The sequence below is a fragment of the Syzygium oleosum genome, unplaced genomic scaffold (assembly GCF_021117445.2).
Source record: "Syzygium oleosum isolate NSW1041296 unplaced genomic scaffold, Sole_v2.1 Sole_v2.33, whole genome shotgun sequence".
NCBI classification, from domain to species: domain Eukaryota; kingdom Viridiplantae; phylum Streptophyta; class Magnoliopsida; order Myrtales; family Myrtaceae; genus Syzygium; species Syzygium oleosum.
The window spans coordinates 2,108,365-2,135,490 of NW_026607517.1; the positions used below are offsets into that span (position 1 = coordinate 2,108,365).

General features: G+C 42.7%; 4 protein-coding genes, 1 long non-coding RNA gene and 1 other non-coding gene across 6 annotated transcripts; 2 read left to right on the forward strand and 4 right to left on the reverse strand.

The window, feature by feature from the left end:
• Positions 1 to 115: 115 nt before the first annotated feature.
• Positions 116 to 7,621, forward strand: LOC115672453 (coatomer subunit gamma). Its single transcript, XM_030594262.2, has 18 exons — positions 116 to 264; positions 718 to 815; positions 920 to 970; positions 1,116 to 1,229; positions 1,340 to 1,540; positions 1,679 to 1,780; positions 2,924 to 3,031; positions 3,106 to 3,339; positions 4,256 to 4,506; positions 4,636 to 4,807; positions 4,907 to 5,062; positions 5,156 to 5,206; positions 5,337 to 5,477; positions 5,548 to 5,745; positions 5,835 to 5,966; positions 6,058 to 6,231; positions 6,563 to 6,802; positions 7,168 to 7,621. The coding sequence occupies exons 1-18, from the start codon at positions 219 to 221 to the stop codon at positions 7,357 to 7,359; spliced, it is 2,661 nt and encodes an 886-aa protein (XP_030450122.1). The 5' UTR covers positions 116 to 218; the 3' UTR covers positions 7,360 to 7,621.
• Positions 7,622 to 9,242: 1,621 nt separating this feature from the next.
• Positions 9,243 to 13,510, reverse strand: LOC115672454 (guanine nucleotide-binding protein subunit beta-2). Its single transcript, XM_030594263.2, has 6 exons — positions 13,235 to 13,510; positions 13,002 to 13,096; positions 11,810 to 12,234; positions 11,040 to 11,397; positions 10,631 to 10,744; positions 9,243 to 9,626 (listed from the first exon to the last, which is right to left on the reverse strand). The coding sequence occupies exons 1-6, from the start codon at positions 13,338 to 13,340 to the stop codon at positions 9,591 to 9,593; spliced, it is 1,134 nt and encodes a 377-aa protein (XP_030450123.1). The 5' UTR covers positions 13,341 to 13,510; the 3' UTR covers positions 9,243 to 9,590.
• A 2,477-nt stretch (positions 13,511 to 15,987) lies between these two features.
• LOC130135491 (major pollen allergen Ole e 10-like) lies at positions 15,988 to 17,239 on the reverse strand. Its single transcript, XM_056304915.1, has 4 exons — positions 17,017 to 17,239; positions 16,717 to 16,814; positions 16,337 to 16,595; positions 15,988 to 16,183 (listed from the first exon to the last, which is right to left on the reverse strand). The coding sequence occupies exons 1-4, from the start codon at positions 17,087 to 17,089 to the stop codon at positions 16,155 to 16,157; spliced, it is 459 nt and encodes a 152-aa protein (XP_056160890.1). The 5' UTR covers positions 17,090 to 17,239; the 3' UTR covers positions 15,988 to 16,154.
• LOC130135492 (uncharacterized) lies at positions 16,456 to 17,118 on the forward strand. Its single transcript, XR_008814851.1, has 2 exons — positions 16,456 to 16,582; positions 16,730 to 17,118. It is a non-coding gene; the product is annotated as an uncharacterized LOC130135492 (long non-coding RNA).
• Positions 17,240 to 18,097: 858 nt separating the features above from the next.
• On the reverse strand, positions 18,098 to 18,169 carry TRNAE-UUC (transfer RNA glutamic acid (anticodon UUC)). The gene has a single exon. It is a non-coding gene; the product is annotated as a tRNA-Glu (tRNA).
• Positions 18,170 to 22,453: 4,284 nt separating this feature from the next.
• Positions 22,454 to 26,904, reverse strand: LOC115672555 (cyclase-associated protein 1). The gene is made up of 10 exons (XM_030594366.2): positions 26,385 to 26,904; positions 25,456 to 25,624; positions 25,312 to 25,376; positions 24,605 to 24,914; positions 24,379 to 24,526; positions 24,194 to 24,303; positions 23,994 to 24,049; positions 23,843 to 23,899; positions 23,550 to 23,693; positions 22,454 to 22,861 (listed from the first exon to the last, which is right to left on the reverse strand). Exons 1-10 carry the CDS (start codon positions 26,658 to 26,660, stop codon positions 22,775 to 22,777), a joined length of 1,422 nt encoding a protein of 473 aa, XP_030450226.1. The 5' UTR covers positions 26,661 to 26,904; the 3' UTR covers positions 22,454 to 22,774.
• Positions 26,905 to 27,126: the final 222 nt, after the last annotated feature.

The following is a 27,126-nucleotide window of genomic DNA, read 5'->3' on the forward strand; positions in this document are numbered from 1 at the left end:
AATCGAGTGCGTTTTGAACCGGAGCACACTGAACCGGAGGGGCTGGAGGCAGTTCATCTTCGAGCCTGTTCAAAGAACTTCACCACCAACTGCACCTTCACGCTCGCTCGCTCTCTCTCTCTCTCTCGCTCTCGCTCTCGCTCGCTCGCTCGCTCAGTCGCTGTCGCGTTTCGCTCAGATCTGTGTGTGTGTGTGTCTCTCTCTCTCTCGCTCCGGCGATGGCTCAGCCTTTCGCGAAGAAGGACGATGACCGCGACGAAGAAGGTAAGCTCGCCGACCGTACCGTTTGCGCGATCCGTATTGCCTTTTTCCCCTCGAGGTGTTGGTCGGGCTTGCGAGGATAGCTTTTCTCGGTTCGTCTTCTAGATCCGTCTTCTGTCGCGACGCGTGTTTTGGCGGAGGGTTCGGTTCGATGAGCCATCGGAGTCATCGCGGCTGATCTGGTGGATCTTCATCGATCCGATTAGCATTTGCCGCGAATTCCTTGCTCTTAGGCCGTTCGATTCGTAGAAGTCACCGGTTTAGGTGGTTGAAGATCGTTGGGATCGCTGTTGATTCAATCGGAATTCGTTTTGGAATTCTCGCGAAAGAAGCGGGACTTCATCAATCCCGTCCTTTGTTGATTGGGATTAGTTTTCTAGCTTTTGGTGCGTTGCTATCTCTTCGTTTCCGTGAGCTCTACTTCTTTCTGACTGTGTTGCTTGAATGTGATGCCAGCTGAATACTCTCCGTTTCTCGGGATTGAGAAAGGAGCTGTTCTTCAGGAAGCTAGGGTTTTCCATGATCCCCAGCTAGATCCGAGGAGATGCTCTCAGGTCGAGCCCAACCTGCCTTATTTCTGCGTGTTTGCAGTTGTATCCGTGCTTGTTCTTAGTGTGGATTTGCTAACTGTTGTGGCCCTTTTTCTCCCGAATTTCAGGTCATTACGAAGCTTCTGTATCTTCTGAACCAAGGGGAAACATTCACAAAGGTCAGATACTTCTTTGTTGTTTGATATTGTTTTTTTTTTTCTTCATGACTTTCAAGTTTCCTGCATTGGGTGTTTGTCCGCTCATTCTCATCTTATTGATGGGTGAAATTGTTCTTCTCTGTTAAAATCTTGATCTGATATGCAGATAGAAGCCACAGAAGTATTTTTTGCTGTCACGAAACTTTTCCAATCGAGAGATATTGGATTGAGGAGAATGGTTTATCTGATGATCAAGGAGATCTCTCCTTCCTCTGATGAGGTGCCATGATTTATTATGCCTCAGCAGACCTGATGTTGAATGCCATGATATCATCTTGCGCAGTATTACTAACTTGCTCAAGCTTTTTTTTTAATTTTATTTTATCAAAGGTCATCATGGTGACAAGCTCTCTTATGAAAGACATGACTAGCAGGACCGATGTGTACCGAGCCAATGCTATTCGTGTTCTATGTCGGATCACAGATGGAACCCTTCTAGCCCAAATCGAGCGATACTTGAAACAAGCTATAGTTGATAAGAATCCTGTGGTTGCTAGTGCAGCTTTAGTCAGTGGGATCCATATACTTCAGGTTCTTTCTGTTGTTAACTTGTTACTGAACATACAAATATATATCTCATGTTCTGCACATATACACCGTCTAGAATACATGTTTACACGATTTTATTATAAGAGAAGTGCCCCATTAGCAATTATTTTGTTTCTATAGACAAATCCCGAGATTGTGAAAAGGTGGAGTAATGAAGTTCAGGAAGCTGTCCAATCAAGGGCCGCCCTTGTACAGTTCCATGCCTTGGCTTTACTTCATCAGGTATGCTAGATGCTCATTCCTGGTTGTCACATCCAATTTGATGGATGGTTTCTTCTTTTATTTTTTTTATTATGCATATTTGCATTTGCACCATTTGTATGAGCAAATGGAACCTTTTGGACGTCTCTGTAGCATGTGTTCCTCTCTGGTGGAAGTGAATGTCTGCAACATCTGATTAGCCGTGGTTGGCAGTGAACTGGCATGCTGCCTTTTGACACCTTCTTCCTCAATAACTTCTTTTTTGTGTTGCTAATGAAAACCGGAAGATAACTCATTTTCAGAAGCCTGATCAACTATTGAACAATCTGATTCCTTGAGCTGATTTTCTTTCAGAGTAGTAGTGGTGACTAGTGTTATTAATGCTGGCAGCTAAGTGTGTTCTTTTCGTTCATTTTTTTCTGTTTTTGCTTGGGCACATCTTGTTTCCTTGTTTTCAACTATTCAGGATATTCCCTTTACTATTATGTTCCTGTAAAATATCAAAGATCCACAGAAACTCTTTTGGCATGCCATGTTTCGCCCCTTCATATATTTTTTCTAAGACTACCATTATGAGTAGCCACCATAAAACTAAATTTAGTCGTTTCCACATTAAAGGATGTCTAAGGGCATGCTTAAGTCTCCATTAGGTAGATCCGCAAACCGAAATGAATCACTTTTTCAGCTTTTGAACGTGTGAAAGTAGCTATTGCCTTTTGTTGTGGGCACAGCATAACCCAAGGACTAATATGACTATAGCTTAGGATAGGAATTATGTAGGAAATAGACGAGACAAAAAAAGGTTGGGGTATGAATAAAATGTTTTAATTTAAATCGACAGGCAAGTGATAGGTGCACTAAAACTGGGTTCTTCTTATTAAGTTTGTATAATTTTCGACATAGTTATGGACCATGAAACATCCCACAGTTGATTTAATTGTGTCCTTTTTGTAGTTTTGTATGGAAACAAAGATGTTGATCTTCTCATTTGATTTGTTTTAGCTTGTCTTATTTTTGGCTTTTGAATTTGTTACCGTGTAAATTCTAAATAGAATTCTTGAGAATGGAGAAAATATGTACCAAATAAATACTATGCATTGATGAGTATTTCTCCTAGATATGTTAGTTGCTGGAATATTTTTCACATCTTCCTATAACTTGCAGATTCGGCAGAATGACAGACTTGCTGTTAGCAAGTTAGTCACCAGCTTGACCAGGGGAACTGTTCGCTCTCCTCTGGCACAATGCCAGTTAGTTCGTTATGCTAGCCAGGTATGTCCTCTGTTTAGACATAGAAGTACCGTTTTGAGTTCCCGTCACTATCTTACGGACAATACTTCCGGCAGGTTATTCGTGAGTCAGCCAATAACTTCCAAACTGGAGAAAGGCCATTTTATGATTATCTTGAAAGCTGTCTTCGCCATAAGGCTGAAATGGTGATTTTGGAGGCCGCAAGAGCAATTACTGAGCTTAGTGGTGTGACAAACCGTGAATTGACTCCTGCAATTACTGTCCTCCAGCTTTTCTTAAGTTCTTCAAAGCCAGTTTTGAGATTTGCAGCTGTACGTACTTTGAACAAGGTATGACCCGGTTTTCCTTCGTGCTCCAAAAAGTCTTCTTTCCTTGTCATGACTTTCTTAAGCATGCGATTTTGAATTTTTATGAAGTATGGAGAAAAATAGAAAATTTACAAGCGACCAATAATTGCTTTTATGAAAAGCAAGAAATAATTAACTAGACATTAATACTGTGGAGTGCCCCCATAGTATAATGTACAGATGAAGGAGTTGTTGATAACAAGGTTATTGAGTAACTGTTTTGTGATTGTGTGGTCGAAGTTCCAACGTATCCGAATCTTGAGGACACATTTAATGCGAGGAAAACGTATGAGGTAGAAGCCGGATAAAGGAATGGAATGGAAAAAGATTTGATGAAATGGCTATTCCAATTCTATGTTTGATTGTGGTGGAGAAATGACATGGGGATTCAATGAAATCAATGGCAAATGTCCAATACCTTGATTGGAACAAGTATGAAAGAGAAAGAAAACCGTGAGTAGATTAGGAAATAAATTATTATTGTGCTTTGTGCTAGCAAGCAAATGAGCATTCGTTTTCATTGGGTAAGCAATGCTCTTTCTCCTACAGATGCCCTTAACTTCCAAAAGCTCTAAATGGGTGCTGGGATGGCTTTCCAGCACCCATTTATTCTGACAAACACTTCTAAGTTTTTCTTTGCTTGTTAACCTTGGACTCTTCTTTTGAGGCCAATCTTCTTGTCTAGTACATGTGTCACTTATATGGGTTTTGTCATAATAATTTCTCTTTTGTATCTTCAATGAATATTTCGAAACAAGACTGTTACACATACGAAGGAAAGCTACAGAATGTCCAAAAAACCATGCTTATCGAGATACATTGCATTCCTTCCCCATGCAGTTCTGATTGTCTTTTGCTTTTCTATAAGTGATTTGAATATGGCAGAACTTTTCTGCAGGTGGCAATGACCCATCCTATGGCTGTCACTAACTGCAACATAGATATGGAGAGTTTAATTTCTGACCAGAACCGAAGCATTGCCACACTTGCAATCACCACCCTTCTGAAGACTGGAAATGAATCGAGTGTTGATCGTCTGATGAAACAGATCACGAATTTCATGTCAGACATTGCTGATGAATTCAAAATTGTCGTGGTTGAAGCCATAAGATCGCTGTGCATGAAATTTCCCTTGAAGTATAGATCCTTGTGAGTAATATCTTCCACCCTTCTTCCTTTCCCAACAATTGAATTAGGTCTCACCACACGTTTCGCTTTCTATATTCATTCGTAACGAACAAACTAATGGCTTTCTTCACTGGTGCTTTATGTTGACAGGATGAACTTCCTGAGTAATATACTCAGGGAAGAAGGTGGATTTGAGTATAAAAAGGCAATTGTCGATTCAATTGTGATTCTCATAAGAGATATACAAGAGGCAAAAGAAATTGGGTTGCTTCATCTATGTGAATTCATTGAAGACTGTGAATTTACTTACCTCTCAACACAGGTGTCAATAAGCATTTGTTTTTTGTGCTAAGGCATTCTGGTTTTCCCTTGTTTTGTTAGTTGTGTCGAAATTTAATCTTCTTATTCGTGCAATTGTTAGATTCTCCATTTCCTAGGGATTGAAGGGCCAAAAACCTCGGATCCTGGCAAATTTATTAGGTACATCTATAATCGTGTACATCTCGAGAATGCAACTGTTCGTGCCTGTGCTGTAAGCACATTGGCTAAGTTCGGTGCCATGGTTGATTCATTGAAGGTGCAGTGAACTGCTTTCTTCTCCTCATGTTTGTTTTGCTTATTTGGGATCTTCGACTTCTCTATTTGACATTGTAGAAAGTTTTTACTGCAGCCTCGCATTCTTGTCCTGTTGAGGCGTTGTCTTTTAGACAGTGACGATGAGGTATGTTTTCTGGGTACTTGCTCCCTTTATCCTTGCACCCTTAATCGGTAATTCTTTATATTTGATGCCCTTTTCCCTTGAGAAACGTATTACTTGGAAAATTTTCTTATGATTTTGTCTTCCTCTTAAGGTTCGTGATAGGGCTACACTATACTTGAATTCACTTGGAGGTGATGGTTCAGTTGTTGAAACTGATAATGATGTAAAAGGGTTCCTTTTTGGTTCACTGGACATTCCGCTTGTCAACTTAGAAACAAGTCTGAGAAATTATGTAAGTTTTACATGCCCCACTTACTTTTGCCAGCTGTTAAATGTCAACTCAATGTATTTTTTGAACACAGGAGCCATCAGATCAGCCATTTGATATTAATTCTGTACCCAAGGAGATAAAAGCTCAGCCACTTGCTGAAAAGAAAGCACCAGGGAAAAAGCCTATAGGTCTTGGTGCTCCTCCCACTGCCCCTTCTGCTGCTGTTGATGCTTACGACAGGCTGCTCTCTTCAATTCCCGAATTTGCAAGCTATGGCAAACTCTTTAAGGTCCTTTGGCTGTTCTTTGAAGCATTCAAGTGTTATAATTGAAATTCTTAAGAATAAAATTAACATGCAATGTCATTCTCTCTTGCCAGTCATCTGCCCCGGTTGAACTGACGGAAGCAGAAACTGAGTATGCCGTTAATGTTGTTAAGCACATTTTTGATCACCATGTCGTATTCCAGTACAACTGCACAAATACTATCCCAGAGCAATTACTGGAGAATGTAATGTTCAGCCTGTTACCGCCTCTCTTTTGTTTCCAGCACTGCTCAAGACTAACTGTGATTATGACCTATTTCCTTTCACATATTGCAGGTCACAGTTGTTGTGGATGCCTCAGAAGCGGAGGAATTCTCTGAAGTTGCATCCAAGCCACTAAAATCTCTTCCTTGTGATTCACCTGGACAGACCTTTGCGGCATTTGAAAAGCCAGATGGAGTTCCTGCTGTAGGAAAATTCTCTAATGTGTTGAAGTTCATCGTTAAAGAGGTATAGGTTCTGCGAACACATAGTCCTGGACAAGGATACACTAAAAGATTTTTACCAGTTATATTTTCATGCACAAGGAATGTAAAAATTGAACATAGGTAGATATCCCTCATAGGTAGAAAACGGTTTGAACTTGTTTTAGCAATATTACGTTAGAGAAAAGGATGCAGTTGGCCGCTTTTTATTTGTTACTCGTAGAAAGCTCTCAACCAAAAGCTTATTAATCTTTGGGCGTGACCAGTTTTCAGTTCTTGTTGTCAAAGATAACGCAAGGGTGAGTGTTTTGAGGACCCTTTTCCTTCGTCATTATGGAATCTTGATTTTGAATCAGGTGGATCCAGCTAGTGGTGAGGCAGAGGAAGATGGTGTAGAAGATGAATATCAGCTGGAGGACCTTGAAGTTGTTGCAGCAGATTACATGCAAAAAGTTGGGGTGTCCAATTTCCGTAATGCATGGGAAAGCATGGACCCAGAGTGTGAGCGGGTAGATGAATACGGCCTGGGCCCAAGGGAAAGTCTTGCTGAGGCTGTGAATGCCGTCATCAACCTTCTTGGAATGCAGCCATGCGAGGTACTATTATTTGCAATAATTGAGTCTCTTGGCGGTCATGCGACTTATTTTTTAATGTTATTTCAAATGGCATAAACGTGATGGAGGTTTATTCACCGAGCATTAGAACATCTACCTCATTTGACCTGTAAAAGGCGATGCTGGTGGAGGAATTGACTTGTACTATGAAGGGACTTATCCTAGATCTAGAGATGTGAATGTCAAAAATTTGCGTTCACTATCCATAAAAAAAATAATGAAAAGGCTGAATAGTCACGTGCGAGGACCTCTGTTAGCTTTATTTTAGGTGTGCACATGGAGTTCACTCTAGGCTTTCATGCTTTGTCTATAAGTGGACTTAATTAGTGTTCTTTTCCTTATTTTAGGGCACCGAGGCTGTCCCGAGCAATTCTAGGTCACATACGTGCCTGTTGTCTGGTGTATTTATCGGAAACGTGAAGGTTCTTGTGCGATTATCTTTCGGAATCAGTGGTCAAAATGATGTTGCAATGAAATTAGCGGTCAGGTCCGAGGATGAAAATGTCAGCAACACCATTCACGAGATTGTGGCGGGCTAGTTTTGCTATTGTGGAGGTACTACTTGTCAGATATTCAGCCTTTGCAATTTTGTACATCGAAAGAGACTACACTACAGGTGGACGGAGGCACATCGGTAAAGTCATACTTCCAGGTAGGAAAAGCAGATGGTCGGAGCAGTTTCGTGCCCGTTTTAATTTTTCATGAGGAATGTGATGAGATCTGAGCTAATTAGCCACAGCTTAATGTTGTCCCAACTGGTAGTCTTTGCCTTTCTTTACTCGATTCAGATTTTATTTTTAATTTGCTCGCAATGTATTTGCCTTCCCAAGGCCTACTTGTGTATGCAGTTCGTGTTATGACTCGAACAAAGCGGAAATGGTTGGGAGAAGTGAATACTGTTTAATCTAATTTTCTAGCGGTGACGCTGTGAACCGGCCATGGTTCACCCAATAGGGCAGCCTCTGGCACAGTAGGGCCCATTTGTTTGTTGGCCCCTCTCGTCGTGGACCTGGGTTGGCCCAGCCCTGTGGTCTGCCATCGGCCCAATCGTTAGTGGGCCGTGAAAGGCAGGCCGGAACAGCACGTCACGGCCCCGGGTTAGGACACACCGTCCCACGATAATGGGCAGTGACAGGACGGCGCAGCGTCTGGGCAGGTGTGCCCATCAAGTCACGGGCCTTATTGGGCGTGAAGTTGGGCCCCAATTTGGGCCTTGTAGGGCCCAGGTTAGGCCCCACGTGTATCTTTATTTTGTCTGATGTTGGGCTCTGGGGATGGCCTTATTGGTAATGGGCATTATCTGTCCAGGCTTGGGATGTGCTTGCTGGGTCCCGTTTTGAGCTTTATGGGGTTTGAAGTTTCGGCTTTATATTGACAAGCTTTGGGCCCAAACGGGGGGTGGGGGGGCCTCCATTGCGATCTCATTGGGCTGTTGTGTCCTTGAATGGGCATTATCGGTCCAGCCTTGGGTTGTGCTGCTGGGCCTGGTTATGGGCCTTATTGGGCCCAGATTAGGGTCTAACGTGGGCCTTTATTGGATTTGAAGTTGTGTCTTCGAGTGGACCTTAATTGGGATGGGCCTTGTTGGTCCAGACTTGGGATGTGCTTACGGACCCTGTTTGGGCCTTATTGGGTTTGATGTTGGGCCCAAACTTGTGCCTCGTAGGATCCCAGGTTGAGGCCCAACTTGGGCCTCTGTTGTTTCTAAAGTTGGTCTCTGGTGTGGGCCTTATTGGGCTGTCTGTTCTTAATTGGGCCTTGTGGGCCCCGGCTTGACATGACTTTATGGGCTTAACGTTGGGCCTACATTGGCCCTAAGTTATGCTCTCGTTTGGGCCTTATTGATCCAGGGTTTTGGGCTTTATAAAGGCCCATGTTTGGGCCCAACTGGGGACCCGTAAGGCCTAGTTTGGGCCCAACGTGGTTCCTTATTGGGTCCCCAGTCGGGCTCTGTTGTTTTGCCGTTAATAGGCCTTTACCTGTCCAGGTTTATGATGCTCGCGATGGGCATTTCTTTGGGCCTTTATTTCGCTGTAATTAGGGTCCAAGGGCTTTGTTTTGCCCTTTCATCAGGGCCCAAATTTGGGCCTCATCGGGCCAGCGTTTTGGCCACGGTGGGCCATGCAGATGGAATCACGCAATAGGCCTATACTGGGACGTGCAGGCCCAGGCCTGTGGACTGTTTACAAGCAGTCCCAGCCCAGTTCATAGTGGGAGTGGCGGCTCATGGTTTTGGAAGATTCCGCCTAGGACTGTGGCTGCGAGGGGCCAGCCCGATCCATCTGTTACCGAACCATTCTTCCAATAAAAACTCCGGGATGGATGGAGCCGGGGCGGCCCATTTTCCACCCCTACAGTCTAAGGAGCTCCACGGCGGTGTGTCATTGACTATTTTGGGTACAAACGTTATTACTTCAGGATCTGCATCTGATGAAAATCTCAATAAAAAGCAAGCGGAAATACAAATGCACGAAAGAAATTTACAACAGAGAAACAAGACGTTCATGAGAATGGACCTTGGGAACAGAGCAAGCACAGAAACAATGAGGATAAAATTACAACCACGGAAGCCTTGTTCTGGTTATCATGAGACGATTGATTGAATCCATGTCATTTTCTCTTTCAGCATCGTAATGACAACAGTGCAATTACAGGATTAGGGCTTCTCAAATATACTTTTCCACCAATTATGGGCACGTAATGAAACGGGCGCGATGCCATGAAATGAGAGAAACCTTGAGGAAATCATAGGCTTCGGCTCCTGGAGAAATCAAGTCATCCTCCGAATCCCTCCAAAAGCCCAAATCTGTCGGAAGGAGAGAAACGAAATGTGCTTAGCTTATTTCCCCATCAACAAAAGGATGGAATGATCACTCGCATGAGCTATCCTGAACCCAGCAATTAATAACAGACTTGACCCAGGTTCTGAACACAGAAAATTCCGCAAAGCTCCATCCATGTCTGGCAAGACTCCTTGCAATAACACGATGAGTCCGTGCCAAACATGTGTAACTCGGAAAACTAACAAAAAAGCCATTCAGAGATACCTCCTGGGCAACATATGTAGGGCTTCTATAATAGTAGTAGCTTTTGGAACATATAACATATGACTTGTTCCAATCGAAATTAATGAAAGCATTTAGTTTTTTTTTTATTTTTTGGTCGAAAATGAAAGCATTTAGTTTGGATGCTACTACAGGTAGCTAGTAATGACTCACACATGGAAGCATAATTACCCTGAAAAGTATAAAAACTTTTGACAGACTTAAAGTGAAAGAACGACAAAATCAAAGCATCACAATTTAGAGAAAAACAATGAAGCAAGGAACAGGCTGCATGCTCAGCGCAGGAAGACCATGAACAGTTGACCAAATTCCAAAAGTTCAATAAAATATAGAACTAAATATTCCAGATAATTAGCATCTTGAGTTGAAATACATAAATATTATAGAAAGGAAACCTTCGACACTTCTTTCTAAATGGGAGTGCCCGGATACCGTACTTCTCCAAAACACTCTCGACATCTTGTTTGGTTGGGAAGTACTTTAACAAGGACAACACTGGGATTAACACAAAGCACCACGAACTCTAGTATATCAGATGACAGAGTGTTTGAAAAGACCCCGGACAATTATCATTTTGACAAAGCAGATGACAGAGGAGTAGAGGAGGACCTCAACCAAAATGCAGCTCAGATGCCGACTAATTGAAGAAAGAAGGCAGGACGAATCACTGCACTTCTAATACTAATATCAGTATCAGTTTGGCCCAAAGCAATGTCAAATGGCGAAGCTTTAGCACAATTCTAACCTTTAGGTTTGTATCCCAACTGCCAGTACACAAGGCACTTCCATCAGCAGACACACCCAAACAGCTGATCCGACCTTCATGTGAGTTCTGCAACAAGCCTAAGTTTAACACCACCTGCACAGATAAACGAATAAATCAAACTTACTCCATTCCAACCTAAAAGATGATACAGGATGTGCATCATGTCCCCCTATAGCAAAGGAACTTGCTTGCATAGAATTTAGTGACGACTCACAAGAAGAATCCATTTGCCAGGTCTAAGACTAATACTTTGGACAACTTATCACAATGGTCTTCAACAAGGAACTGCAAGTCTCTCTCCCCAAAATGATAAGTTGAATGGGATTCCAGACAAGGATCTAAAGCAAATAATTCAGACCTTCGCACTCTGTACTCCACAACATATTACCTGGGCCAACAACGTATCCCACACAATGCAGTGACCATTTGAGTATCCAGCAATTAGCAGCCTCCCCGAAATGGAAAATGCAATGGAGGTGACATGCGGGATCTCATTGACGCCATGCTGCTGATAGTACACTTGAAGTTCGTGCCCTGTTCTGATGTCAAAGAGCCTGCAAGTACCGTCATCAGACCCAGTTCCAAATCTATTTCCATCTGGAAAGAACTTTACGGCATTTACATCGCCTTCATGTCCATGATATGTATGGACGGCTCGACTTGCAACGCGAGTATCCCACAGCCGGGCAGTTGAATCACATGAACCAGAAATGAACATTCTTGAGTTTGATCCATTGATTGACACACTGAAAAGTACAAACATATATTAGCTTCAGTAGTAGAATTTTACATAAGCTTAACTCTCTAGGCATCGGTCACGAGATTGCTAGGGGATTGAGAAATATTTGGTGACAAGCATTGTGAAAATACACTCATGAAATAAGCTACTCTCTGATTAAGGAAACGGCAATCACAAATCTCTGCACAAGCAAATCCATTGGAACTTATTAAATCAATGTGAAGTTTCTAGACAAGAGACACCTCCTCAGATGCTTGAGTGCATAAGACAAAGTTCGCTGGAATAGCATAATTAACAGACTTATGAGTTCATTTCCAACAAAATGTCTCAGTTTGCAAGACCGCGTACAGACGAAATAGATGATCCTAATTCCGGTAGATTAAAGGGGCAAAGTGATTCGGCATAGACAAATATGGTACCTTAAAACATCAGCAGTGTGCCCTGATTGAAATTCTCCTCCAAAGACAGAAGTTCTAAGACCCGTAGTAATATCCCACAAGACACATGTCTGGTCACCAGATCCTGTAATCAGGCGACTGTCTTCATCTGGTACATACTGACATGATGACACATAACCCTTATGCCCACTGAGCATTTTTGATACTGGTAGGTTCCCATCCCTGTCAACGGGGGAATTGAGGTTGAAGATAGAGCAAACACTATCAAGACCGCCACAGGCAACAGACTGACCGTTCGGTGCAAAAGCACATGTCATTACCCATGCACAAGGAAGCTTTATGGCATGAGTTTTCTGACTGGTCAGAGCATTCCACACTATAAATCTCCCATCTTGAGACACACTGACAATGCGATTCTTTTCAGGAGTCCAATCTAGTGAGTATACCTGCAAGTTATGTCATGAGAGGATGCAGATCAATTTTAAACATAGGAGAGTCAGAGAAATTATCCTTCGACCAGGAAAGCAAAGACAGGAAAGAAACAAAGACAAAAACATTCGCGCGCACGTGTGGGGAGCGGGCGATGCAATTATGGCAGCAATCGTGGATACTTCCACTGTTTCTACTCGATCACTCACTTGACTCCTTGAAACCTCACTATTACAAGCCACCATCTGCCAGCTGAACAGGCCATACTTCCATTACTCAAGCTCAGGATGAGAGTTCGACGCAATCTCCCTAAGAACCCCTTAAGAAGCTTGACAACAGGTTTCATTCTTCACCTTATTCATGAATTTTTTAGCCAATCGGTTAAATCTTAATGCTTTTGCTACTGTTTTTATTTATTGCCTTTCGGTCAACAATGAAACCGTAAAAGAATCGTAACACGAGACCGGCAGCATGCTTGAATTGTCCGAAAGAGACAATTTGAAAAGGATACTCTCACCACCATTTGGTGAACTGCAGATACCACTCCTGGAAAGGAAAAAATCAAAAGGGGAAAAAAAAAGAACCGATGGCAACAAAACCCTGTGTGTCCAAATGAACTAATCAAGGAATTAAGACGCGGCAGTTTCGCGGAGATTGGGAATTTCGACAGCACGTAGCAGTTCATTGTCGCCGAGAGTCCGACCCCTCGAATTCCGATAAATCCTCCGCAGCAGCACGAACACTACACATGCAACCACAAATCCCAAGCCGTCCAATTATTTACCTTGCCAGTGTGGCCCTGCAAGGTCCTGCAACACACCAGATCCGTCGGCCCGAAAGTGACCGGAGCCTTCCCCTGAGCCCTCGCGTACCCGGCCACTGCACGCAATCAACCAAAACAGATCGAAGCGCTCGGTCACAACCCGCACGGAAAGGGAGGCGAAACCCCTACACACAAACCAGCCGCGAAGGCGTGGATAGAAGAAAGGGGGAAATCGATCAAAACGAAACACCAACCATCGGTGTCCAGCAGCTGCACTCGCTTCTGCTTCAACCGCTCCCGCAGGGAATTGACGGTCTCGGTCGCGACCTTGTGGCGCTCCTTCAGCTCCGCCACGGACATCGTTCTCGCTCGCGCGCGCCCGCCCCCCCGCAGAGGTTCCCCCTTCCCTGAGCAGAAGAAGCACGTCACGTCATCGCCCCCGGGCTCGGTTCACCGGCGAGAGCTGCGGGTCAGGTTCCGGCGGCGATGCCGCATCGGAGGAGGGAGCGAGCTTCGGAGGTAGGGTTTCGCGAGGGGTGTACGGACCGGGGAGGTGAGGGGAGGAGAGATCGGGCGGAGAGAGAATCGAAGCACCGATCGATTGGAGGGCGTCTGAACGAACAGCTGAAGGAGGTGCGCGGGACGGAGACGGGAGACGGGAGACGGAGGCGGAAGGGAGAGGGAGGGAGGGAGGACTGAATTGACTGACGCCGCCGGGCCCACCGCCTCTTCTGCTGCCGCCGTGGGAAATTTCGATGATTATCATCGGGTCGTGCGGGGGTCGCACGTATATTCTTCACCGGCCACCGGTTTTCCCGACTTGACCCCGGTTAATTTTTGGAAATTACAAAAAGAAAAAGGAAAGAAAATGAGTCGTACTAGTCAATCGTGTTTGATTCTCATTTTACTATTTACAGCCATCACGTAATAAAATAAAAAAAATATGGTTAATTCCACGGAAAATCCTCTTTCTTTTTTATCCGGAATTCTTTAACAATGGGAGGTGCGGCCACCTAATCATTTATACTCGCTAGGAGTTCTTAATTCTCTCCGTGCCAATCCAGATAAAAAGTCTACTCTTTTTCACCGACGGTAGCGTTTTGCTTTGATCTTGCTTTTGTCTTCCATTCGATCGAGGCCTTTTTTGATAAGCTAAGTCCTGTTTTTTGGAGCCATTGCTAAATATCTTACCAGACCAACCAAGCCTCTGAGATGTCCATCTTTCCCATCGAGAAAAGGGAAAGATAAAAAAAACTCCGAGTTTATACCAGTATGACAAATATTTATTGAATAAAACCGAATCAGAGGATGTATATGTCATGCATGTATAAATTTGGATTTTTTCATGACACAAAAAAATAGTTGGGGATACTTGTGTCAAAGTGGGCAAGTTTAGGATTTTTTGTGATACACAAAACTTTGGATATTTATGTCACAGTAAGTATAGTTTGCAGTTTTTCTCTTTATGGTATCTGCCCTAAAAATATCAAGTTGGACTCCCTATAATTTAATAATTCCTCACGAATCATTTGGGATTGAATAGAAATATTTCGTCGGTATCCCGCTCGCAAGGTGATTTTGTTCGCCACGCAAGAAATAGATTCGCGATTTATGTGGAAATAATATAAGAAATCAGCTTTTCGCCTTTGCAATTAGAAGGGAGAAAGTCATTCGCGTGGAAGATCATCAACACGAGCATGGCCCATCTTCTTCTTTTGATTAAATTGCCTGATCAAAATTTGATCAATTTATGAATTTGACGAGATGGGGTTGACTTGTGCACGAATATGAACATGGAATGCGCGTGTGTTCCCATGGTTCTTGACTTCGCCATGGTCCGGAAGTTCACACTTGGAAAAAATATAATTTCTTTGCTCGCCTCACGATTGGCTTGATAGATTTGGCCGCACGATATGATGTGTACCTTCTTTTTGCGGGGGGGGGGGGGGGGGGGTTCGACCGGTAGAAAGTCAAAGGGATTAAAGATTCCTCTCCACACCAGGAGTTTGAAATTGCGGAAATCGAATCGTTGAATCGTGAGTAGGAAACGATGATTCAATAGGTCTGACCTTAATTATGGTGTGGAAAAGGAAATATGTGCCTCAAATGAAGCGATTCACACATGCATCGCGAAATCGATTCGATGGAATAGACGAAAACGGAGGGACCATCTCGGGGACAATTGAAAACGCGGGAGATGGCAAGACTTCAATGCATTTTAGAGAGAGAGAAAGAGAGAGAGAAATATATTATAAGGACAAACGAGTTCTTTTGTCGGGAACCGAACCGAGTCTCTCGGCTGAAGGCTCATACATTGGATCGGAATGGATCCGTTGTACATGTCGAAGATAACCCTTTTTTCTCTTCTATCTTCAAGAGCATGGTGCTGTCTATCTTCAATTTAAGAGGATTTTTTCGGGGGAGGGGGGGAAGGGAAACCAGACTATTGTAGAGTTTAATTTGGTATTGAATCTTTGCAAACCAAACCAAGCCGCCTGTTAAATTTTTTTCAAATATTTGTCACTTGTATATATTTAAAGAAGCCTATCTTTTTCAGTTCGAAATAGCTTTGATTTTTCATTTTGTGTGGATGTTTGACTTGTTATGAGCAGAGGGCTTTGGTTTCTTCATGAAATCAGTACTCTTCTAAGCTATTTTAGTCAACGAAACTACCCAAAAAGGAGACCAAATAGAAGAAGGAAAATCGGTTGGGTTCGGTTCAACCGAAAGCAGAGTTTGGTTTGATTCGATACGATTCCGTTTTTCCTCCAATCATATTAATGCGATTTGATTTGGTTTAAAGTCCAAACTCAACCAAACCGGATCGTGCTTTCCTCTATTTCACGACGGCTCACGTTGAAATTTTGGATGAGTAAAGTTTGAGTATGTATAACACGAGCCTTCGAGTGTTAGCGTGACCCATAATCCAACGGAATTTCGCCGTTATTACTTGATGGATGGCATCATAGTCATTCCTTCCGATGGCCATCTCAGAGAGTTATGGACATTTTGGAGATCAAAAGGTCAGATTTTATGACATCAAATCATGAAGAAACGAAGCTTTTTACATTTGCATAGTCCGAATGATCATGGAGACCCTGACTAGTGCAATGTAACTTTCCTTTTTCTTCTTTATTTAGTATCGATTGGAGAAAATGATCTTTCAAACCCAACTCAACCAGGAAATTTGCATCTCTTGGTACCTGGAAGAAACCAATCCATAAAACCAAGTGAATCAACTGAACGATTATGAATGTGCAATGACTAAGTTCATCTGGTCAGATCAATCCGGTCCTAAGGCAAGCGTAAATTCGTGGAGATTTTCAATATCTGTAACGAGAGAGACGACGGCTTACTGGGGTCTTTGTTTGTAAACGATCCGGTGCCGCTGAAACTACAAGCTTGGGGATTCCTGCCATGGTATTGAAAGTAGTCGTTCATGGCGTAAGCGGCATGAAACAGCAGGGTGTTGGGTTCAAAGCAAGGGCGGCCCGGTTGCATCGGGATGCAGTCAGCGCCGTTGGCACAGGCGAAGTTTAGATTCGCCAGCAGCTGTTGGTCCGGGACGCCATCCGCAGGTACGCACCACTCCCCACTGGCTGGTAACACTGAATTCTGCAGGGGAGAACAAGGGTTTATTTCCCTGGGGATTTCTTTGAGGTTCATTGTATTTTGCACAAGTGCCATCAGATGAGCCTGTCCTCAATTTTTTTTTTCTTTCCCCCTCTCATCTTACTTTGCCGATTAAGGTGGGGTCGTCGAGGAGCTTCCTGGTGGCCGACGACAAAGACAGCAGATCCTGGGCGGCCCGCCCTCCATCATATGATTGAGAACCTACAGAAAACAGCAAAACCGCCCAAGTCGGTAGGGGTCACACTCCTTCATCACAGTGAGCGCATGTTTGGCCTTGACATATTCACAAATGTTTAGACTCTTTCCAGGAGAGCATTGCATCATGCTTTCATGCTTTCATGCATACGTCGAGATTAGGCAAGAAATTCCCGGAAAAAGGTCGAGAAATCACGGTAAAACTCACTTGCCAATCGAGAACCTTCCAGCACCGTGGCCAAGAAGAGCGTCAGGACCCAGAAATGTGAAAATGACGCCATGGAAGAAGAAGAAGAAGAAGAAGAAGAAAGGAATTGCTGGTGTGGCGAGAGCGGTAGAGGAAGAGATTGAATATATACGAACACAGGTGGGCTGATTCAATAGCACGTAATCTCTAGATTCTGATTACCGAATTAAGAAAGGAGTTGCTCTAGTTAATGACAATGTCTGGTTTTGAAAATCACTTAATTACAAAGATCTCACAAAGAATCTGTACATTATTACTTCATTCCTTTTCTCATTTAATTACTAAACATTATATCCTCTGGTTACTTCTTAAAAAGTATTAATAGATTGATTCTCAATACGAGTTGCATATATGATTTGGAATTATGTTAGGTTTCGGAAATTGCACCAAGCAAAGAAAGACAAGACATTATATCTCATAAATTCAGATACCATATATCATTTTGTATCAATTATTATAAGGATCGGATCAGGATCGGCAATAGGGTAATTCCTCTCAAATCTTTTAGCTTTTATGAAAGTGTTCGGCCCCATTTGATTCAAGAAGTAAATTTTGCGTGTTACGCAAAACCCGACTCGAGATTTACATGATAATAACATCAAAGGAAAAGAAAAAAGGCGATTCAATTCACTCATATCTTAAAACGGAACATATTTTTTTTCATGCAAAAGAGAGGACACCTGATCATTGACAAGCATCGTACCTTTTCTTTGGTTTAAATCGCATGATCAGCTTGATCAAACTTAATAAAGTGAATCGCAAAACCTACCAAATAATACAACATATGCCAGAAGTTTCGAGTAGGGGCGGATCTTTCTCGATGTAAGGTCAAATCGAACTTTGCACAAGTATGAACATAGAATGCGTACATATGCAAGGTTCGTGACTTCACTATGGTCGGAGGTTTCGCGTTACCGTGACTAGTTTGTGTCAATAATCAGTTCCATGTGAGGCTGGTCTTTAGATTCCATCAAAAGTGAGCTGCAAGCCGGTGGGATGAGAGTGAAATTAGGCCAAAAGAGAGAGAAAATAAAGCAAAAAGTTCCGTTGCCGGGAATCGAACCCGGGTCTCCTGGGTGAAAGCCAGATATCCTAACCGCTGGACGACAACGGATTCGTTGTTCCTTATTGAGGATTTTTTATATATATTAATTATCATATTCGTTCATTTGCGATTTTAGATATCTTCGAGAGCACAGTGTTTTTTTGGTAAGGTTCTTCGAGAGCACGGTTGTTTCTGTCCTTTTGGTATAAATAATACCGAGTGGGATTTGGTACGGTTTGATTCGATGGAAGAGCCCTTTTCCGGAAATTAAAATGTTTAACGACCGTATCAAACAATTTTTTTCAAATTGGGTCGAGCGAACAACAACTTTTTTTAAACCAAATATGTTGCTTGTTAATCTCTTTATTTACATTTTTATCTCTTGTATTTAAAGTAACCTATTCTGATTCTCCCTTAGTTCGAAATAGGGTAGGTTTTAATTCTTTCTAGCCCAGTTCAGCAAATTTAAGTTCTTGAACTTACCAGAAGAAAGAAAAAATAGAAGAAGAAAAAACCCTTTGTTTTGTTTCCAACCCAAACCAAACTGCAAACGAGTCTGGTGTGTTTTGATTCTTCGGCGCGTATTTCTGCTATTAGGTTTTTCAGTTTGACAACGAGATTGACGAGATTGAACCACCAAACTGTACCTTATTCGTTCATATTCCCCGGAACTTGTTATATAATATAGCAAGCGGAGCTTTTGGTTTCCTATATGGATTGACTTTTGCTTAATAAGCATCCAGAGTGTTAGCATGATTCCTAATCCAGTAAAATTTCGTGATGGAAGAAGGCGAGGGTTTACATTTGCAATGTCCAAATGATATAGTAGTACTAACTGTAATGTTCTCCTTTTTTCTCTTCTTTATTCAACATTAACTTAATGAAAGTCATCGATCGATCTTTCAGACCCGACTCAGCCAGGATAGTTGCAGTTTCCATAGCCTGGAACAAAACAAGTCCATATAACCAAGCAAATCGACTGAATGAATGCGCAACTGCGTATATAAGAGAGAGACATGCACAATTAATGACTAGGTTCATCTTCCTAGTCCAATCAGTCAGGTCCTAAGACAGGCATAGGTATGTGGGAGATCTCCTTAATTATGATGAGAGAAGCGAAGGCTTACTAGGGTCGTTGTTCGTAAGCGTTCCAGTGCCCTGGAAATCACAGCTCCCAGGTTCCTTGCTGTTGGTTTGGTAGCACGAGTTCATGGCGTAAGCGGCATGAGACTGCATGGTGTTGGGTTCGAAGCAAGAAGCCCCTGGTTGGATCGGATTGCAATCGGTGCCGTGGCCGCATGCGTAGTCTAGATTGCCCTTCAACTGAGGGTCCGGGACGCCGCCATGGGGCAAACACCAAGATCCTCCATTCGCCTCTGATTTCTACGGGAGATTATGAGGGTTCATTTGATTTCTATGGGGTTTTATTTTCTTGATCGGTCTAAGCAACATTTTACGCATGAGAAGCGTGTGTATATTTCACTTAGATATCCGATTCATTCGAATTGTGAGGCTAGAACAGTTCGCTATAACAACTTACGCGCCTACGAACTCGCTATCTTTCCGGCGATGTGCTGAGTCATTCTTGTCTTCAGCAGCTTTATTTTGCAACTGTTAATTGTTGGAGTTGGCAAATACTTTGGGAATCCTTGTTTCTCATACCAAACACGTCCACATGAACTTAGGAAAATTAAAGTATGAACCGATGATATGTAACCCCCACGCACGGAATGTCGGGGGTCGCGCTGTCTGAACAGCGGGCGGGGGTTCCGCTCCCCGATGAGCGGACAGAGCTCGGGGACAGCGCCCCCGAAACAACATTGGGTTTTTTTCTTTTAGGCTTGTATTTTAAGCTGACCCGTTTGTTGTGAGATCAAAGGGATTCGAATAGGCTTGGGCTTTGGGCCCATTTTAAGTCATATATATATTGTACTCGTATGAGATCATTGTGACGAGTTGTTGTGGTTGCAAACCTAAATATCATGGTAGAATCCCTTTGCAGGACATAGCCCTATTCTAAGGTAAACTTGGGTAAATTCGTGTGTCAATTTTTCTATTATCTGTGTGATTGTTCTAATTCTATTGGGATAAGTGCATTCAAAGTCCTAAAACTTGTCACGAAAGTGCAATTGAGTCCTAAAACTTTCAAAAAGTGCAAACAAGTCCTAAAACTCGTCACGAAAGTGCACTTAAGTCCTAAAACTTTAAAAAAGTGCAAACAAGTCCTAAAACTTGTCACGAAAGTGCAAACAAGTCCTAAAACTTATCAAATTGGTTCAATCAAGTCCTTCCATTGATTGTACTTTTTGAAAGTTTTAGGACTTGTTTGCACTTTTGTGACAAGTTTTAGGACTTGTTTGGACTTTCGTGACAAGTTTTAGGACTTATTTGCACTTTTTGAAAGTTTTAGGACTCAAGTGCACTTTCGTGACAAGTTTTAGGACTTGTTTGCACTTTTTGAAAGTTTTAAGACTCAATTGCACTTTTGTGACAAGTTTTAGGACTTCTAGTATACATATCCCAATTCTATTTAAGATATAACCCATCATTAATTAGTGTACATTGACCGTTGGGCCTAAACGCAACGAACCTGTATCATATTTGTTTCACGTCTTACTTTGCCGATTGAGGTGGAATCATGGAGCTTCCCGGAGGCTGGCAAAGAACCGAGATGGTCACCACCTTGGCTTCCATTGTGAGATTGATCAGATCCTAGGAACAACAGCAAAACCACCAAAAGGTTAGGCCGATGTCAACGCAACATTCATGACTTCCAGTTTTACTTTCACCTAGACATAGCTTACAGAGCCTTTTAAAGTTCTTTTCGAGGAAAACTCTGCATTATGTTTTTTGTGCACACATCGAGATGAAGCAAGAAATTCCCAGAAGACGTCGAGAAATCAAACGTTGAACTCACTTGCAACATGAGATGCTCGTAGCACCGTGACCAAGAAAAGCGCAAGGACCCAGAGATGGGAAAAGGAGGCCATGGGAAATCGAACTAGCTTTTAGTCACTACCAGTGTGATCTTTTCTTCCTTCCAAGTAAGAAGGAGAAGGAGAAGAAGGAGAGTACGAATGGAGACGACGAAGAAACGAGGTGGTTTCGAAGTCTGCAACTGTTGGAGTGAAGAGTTTTTGAGTGTTAGAGAGCGAATAAATACTAACACGTGGGAGACGATCGGCCCCCGTATGTCAATCTGGGTGTCTCCCCATTGCAGAAGCTAAGGTTGTTACAACGATAAGAAGGTTAAAGAAAGGTCGGTGGGCATGGAGAACGCTTGGCATTGCTGTCGGGATTAAAGTGTCAAACGTGCTCGTAGAGTTAATGTCTCGCTTTCGCGTTTTGATCGGTGCTCCGATTGCGTTCTTAATTGCACAGACCCACTTTGCCTTTCCATGTCCCGGTCCCAAGATCCGTCCCAATTAAACTTGGGGCAATACATTGATTTCCATAATCTGGAGGGATATGGACAACATTTGTATCTGGTAAAGACTAGAGAAATTGATGGGACGGTCCACAATCCTTCCCGATTGTTTTCGGCCTTGTGTTCATGCATGGTTTGCTGGATCTGTTGCGAATTTGTTGGTCTCGAGTACTTGAATCGAACTTCGAATCCGTCTAAGCCTGAACCCCTCCATGTCCAAGCATTTGAATCGAGTTGATCGAAACTTCAAAATATAGCATGCGGAGTGTACTTCATGCCGGTGTTTTAGTACATATGGTTATTGAAGAATTAAGAGGGAGGCGCAATTAGGAAAGGCATTCTTGCGGTGTTGATGTTACGTTGGCCTTAATTTCTTTCTTTTGGTTGCAACGTTGTCCATAATTGATCGTCTAAATTGCATTCGACAACTTCCAGCTTCTGGACTGTATTCGGAAAGGGGTCTTTAAAAAGATTAACTATATGGATATTGTGGATTTCATGGGTTTACCTCCTTTTCGACGCGGTAGACTCTGTATGCCATCTCCTTTTAAACCTTTACTACCATTGAGTTATGTTTCACTAGTTACATTGGACATTGTTCCGGCAGAAAACAACCATAGAAAAAGATATGACATGTGCCAGCGCCAGTGCCACAAAAAGCAATATTAACATGCATCATCGTATTGCTCGGCCTTACATACATGATCTGCTTAATAAATTTCTAAAGTTTCCAAGATTCCATGAGCAAAAAAATGGACGAAACCTGTGAATCAAATTATTAATTATAGCCAGTAGATACTAGCTCAACACGATGATTACAACAAGTGGGCAAAGTTTACCAACTCCAATAGAAGATAGGGGACCCGCATCCCATGTATGATGCATCACGTCAGAACTATATACATACCACAAACTACAGGCCCACATTTCAACACAATCACAATGTCTGCAGATTGAAATTAGCATAACTTGATCATAAGAACACATTACAGAGTGTATGTTCTTGTACAACATGAGGAGGTAGACAAAAAGGCTCACCACAACCAAACCCATGTAGAACAGAGCTACAAAACCGTATATATTGAGATTGAAAAACTCGATGTACCAAGCAAAGGAAAAGAGCATACAACCATGTAGTTGAGTTCTAATAACAAATCATCGGGCAAAAGAAAAAATATAAAACCACCATCAACCGCTAAAAGAATGGAAGAATCATGGAAGGCACCGGACAGCCGAAGAAATCTCATTTACCCGCCAGAGTGAGAGACTGGAGTAGTCACAAACTGCCCATCCTTATATTCATGTATGTACTGCTGCGGCAAAGCATGCTCACCCTGCAACACAATGGCTTTGGTAAATTAACCACAATAAATGATCAAACAGAAATCCACCTCCTTTACTTGCAGTCCTCTCTCCCTCCCTCCTTCTCCACCCCACACCCCACCCCCCATTTTGTCTGTCCCCTCAACCTATATCATGCATCCGCCACTCAAAACCTTTTTCTATGTTTACTCCTTGCTAACATCACCAAAGCACATAGGAATTTATTTCTCCACCAGAAAAGGCGTCGTATGATCCACTGAATGACTATTATGAAAGAAAGCAAATGTCATGAAAGCAAGTGACATGCAAAAAATGAATTCGTGCATAGTCTTCTCTTCTCTTGGCCAGATGCAAGAACACCTTTTATCGGCAAAAAATGGCATAGGGAACGGGATAAAGGGGTCTTCTATTGGAAGAGGATCTGCAGAGCCACCTAATCCAGGCAATTGCAACTGAAAAAGAATATGTGCTAGTCACAAACCATTTTCCTCCCACACTTATTCCATGAGAGACAAGCTCATGAAGAGGGCATTTGCATATGACAAATATTAAACACTAGAACTCTAATGTTCCTACTTAACTACCAAAATGTGTCATATATACAAACCATCTAAGGACACAGATCAGAAAAAAAAATGGAAGCACTTGAACAATTTGAAGTTGACTAGAGAAGAAAATTTCTAAGAGACGTGAATGTACCCAATCACCATCAGGCTCAGCGCCAGGTACTAAAACATTGATCTCGCTCGACTTAGCTGTTGTTATGGATGTACCCAAGGAATCTTTGCTCAAATACAACTGACAGCCAGCAGTGTTATCCACAGATATCGTTGGAGCTGATCCCTGAAAGTGCAAGATGGGTAATGTTACCAAGGAAGATCATCTTTTTCACTTGGAGAAGCTATTGTAACTCTTGGAAGCGAAGAAGATCAAAGAATATCTTCGTTAATTTGGGATGTGTCTGAATGCACACGCTCGCACAAACTTCGTACCTGACATTGCACTTCAACACCACTGCAGTTCACAATCTCACAAGCAGCAACGACATCCTGCAATAAGTAAAGAGCACAATAACATGTGCCTCAGTATGCATCTCTTATAAAACAATACAAACATGCACATATCTAAAAAGCTGATACTAACCGAAAATACGACTCCCATTTTAGTGCACTTGTCAACAGTTATGTTGTTAACTTTCCCTGCAATTGGTCAAACAAAGATTAGTTGCTATCTCCATTCAACTGACCAGGAAGAAGAGCTGTCAAAACTTCAGCAACCACTAGCCAAGACTTAAGCGTTCAAGTGATAATATGACAACAAACATTTCAAGGGGCATAGAGTACCTTGAATCTGCAAGAGAGAATCTTTGCATCCAAACACATAGACAGACTGTCTTGCATCACAATCATCAATAACCAAGTTTTTCTTTCCAATTTGATTTTCAACGGCCCATCTGCCCACAGTGACATATACACGAATCATATTGTTGCATTTATTTCCAACATTAGATAAAAACAAACAAACTTACTTCCGACCCATTTGTAACTCTAATTTAGGAGGTCCAGCTTTCGAAAAAGATGGTGAACCAGTACGACCACCTTTTTCACTGGCACCAACAACTCCAGTTCTGTCATTACGGTTCTTTGTCTTCATATCATCCGTGACCTTTCTTAGCCCTGCGAATCATGAATATCATTCCTTGTTGCATCATTTCCATATATGACGAAAAGAATACAGAGAAAAGATGTGATTACCAGAAGTTACAGGCTTCCCCGAATTAATTTCCTGGAAAACAGCAGCCATTCCTTGCTTCGGGCGTGATGATGAAGCTTGTGGAGAGTCAGAACTGAAGAGCGATGCAGGTGGGGGAGGAGGGGGGGCAGGTGCACTTTTGGCTGGAGCTTTTGACACAGCAGAAGTGGCTACTTTTCCAGTAGGACTCCACACCGGACCCAACGGGTAAAAAGCTTTTACATATTCCCTTAAACCCGGCAGATAGAGTTCTTTCAGAGCTTTTGCCCATTCTACATGATCTGGGTCTTTGTTCCTGTATGTCACCAGTACCTACAATGTTGAGACGAGATCAGCGCACATTAACACTAAACTAAGGCAGTGGAAGTTATCTAAAGGTGAAGAAAAATCTTAGTTAGTTGTGCGATGGCTATTAAGGCAAGGAATGTCTCCGGCTATATCCACATGACGATGAAATGAGAAGTAATATCATGTATTTATCATCTCCACACCAAATAAATGAAATCGATAAACTCTTTCACAGTTTCCATGAGAATTGCTTTGCAAAAACAGTTCAAAGGAAGATTATAACATCTAGGTGAACTTCTAGTAGCAAAAGTCGTAGGAAATTAATCGTCTATTGCTTAGTTACTACTTACTACAGTAATAGAATCCTTCATTGACTACCGACATTAGCTAATAACATTTGACATACATATATCCACAGTACCTTGTTGTTGTAAAACTCTGCCATTTGCCAACTTTCCTCCACATGGGCGATTGGCATGCTCATGCCTTAGGAAAACAGGAAAAAGAAAATCAAAAGAGGCCATAGTGATCTGTTGTAGTTACAAATAAAAAAATTTCAACTTACCACAATCCTTGCCCGTGAATGCAATCCATGCTAATGCCGCGAGACTGTCGGCAGCAGCTTTCAAGTGGTTAAAGAAATCAGATCGCTTTCCCTCAGTTAACGCATTTGCTTTCATTATTACTTCATTTAGAGGCTTAAGAAACTCGCCCAACCCTGCGAGGTCAGGTTTCTGCATAAAACACAAAAACCCATGTTAACATATGCAGCTCAATCATCAGTATAGACTTGCCAGGGATGCAAACAGATGCCATATACAGTATGTACGTAAAACAAGCACTCATCGTCCATCCCATCGCTCTATTTTACTGGAGACACTTAATTGAGCATTTCATACTACCCAATTCTTATTATCTAACCCCAGATCCTGCCTCAATCTAAACATAAAATGATTGAGATTCGTTATGAATAGTGACAGGCAACATCGTAAATCCCAGATTTGAAATTGAAAGTGCGAGGTATTAGTCAAACAAGCGAAACAATCTTTGTCTTTGCCCAACCAATTGAAACTAACTCGAAGGAAAGAGGTTTCATTATGAGTGAAAAAAAGATTAGATTCTCCTCCCGCTGAAAATCGAGAATATATATAGCGTTAATAATAACAGAGAGGCGAAAGGCCACTTATACCCAATACATATGAGGCAATGCAGGACAACTAAGTGCTTCAGCGCCAGCAAAGCCGTTAACGAACCCAACGTAAGAGATCTAAGCATATCACTAGCCACGTTCTACGAGTTTCAATTGAGCAAGTTACGCGAGCTCCATCTACGGCCAACAACCACAAAAACGGCCACTCAAACCTGACGTCAACAATGGATTGCAGAAATGGACAGCGACATTCAGAAAGAGAAAGAGACAACTGATCACCAATCCTTAGCTCACAAAGCACAATACGGGCCCAAAAGATCCTCCGCAACCCACATCGAACTCACCTGCGTCTGCTTGATTTGGATGAGCAGCTCCTTCTGGACGCCGAAAGCTTCCCGCAGAACATTGGTGACGTCCAACACCCGGCCCCCAATCTTCTCCGCCGCGCTCGAAACCCTAGCCACGTACTGCGCCATCAGATCGTCGAAGGCCAGGATCGCCGGATCCGTCGCGGCGACCGACGCGTCGTCCCCGCCCGCGGAGGAGACGCCTGGGGCGGCGGACACCGCCTCCAAGCGCGCGACCGCCGCTTCCAACCGCTGTATCAGCTTCTCCTCCATCCCCGGACGGGAACTCAGAAGAGAGCTCAGCTCCGGAAACGTTTATAGATCTATCTCCGTACACGAATTCGCTATCTCCCGGGTCTTCTCTGGATGGAAATGGGTTGGATCTGAGGAGAGAAAAGGGATGGCTATGGTGGTGGTTGTGAGTTTATATAAGGGGCGCGTCGTCGTCTTGGGAGAGAATGTTCTTTTGGTGCTCCCCTGTTTGTGCCTTGTTCCAAAATCGCCGAAAGTAAGCGAATAGTGAATGAAATTCCCTCAGGTTTTGCGCGGTCTTTAGCGTAATAAGGGGACACGTGTCCGCACCTGAGAATTTGGCGGTTTATTTTGTCGAGGAAATTATAGTTGTCACCAGTTTTTTTTTGTCGAAATACTTTTTTTTTGTCGGAATTTGGTCGAAATACTTGTCACCAGTATTTTTTTTTTGGAAAAATACCACCAAAAACCCTAAACTATGTCACTT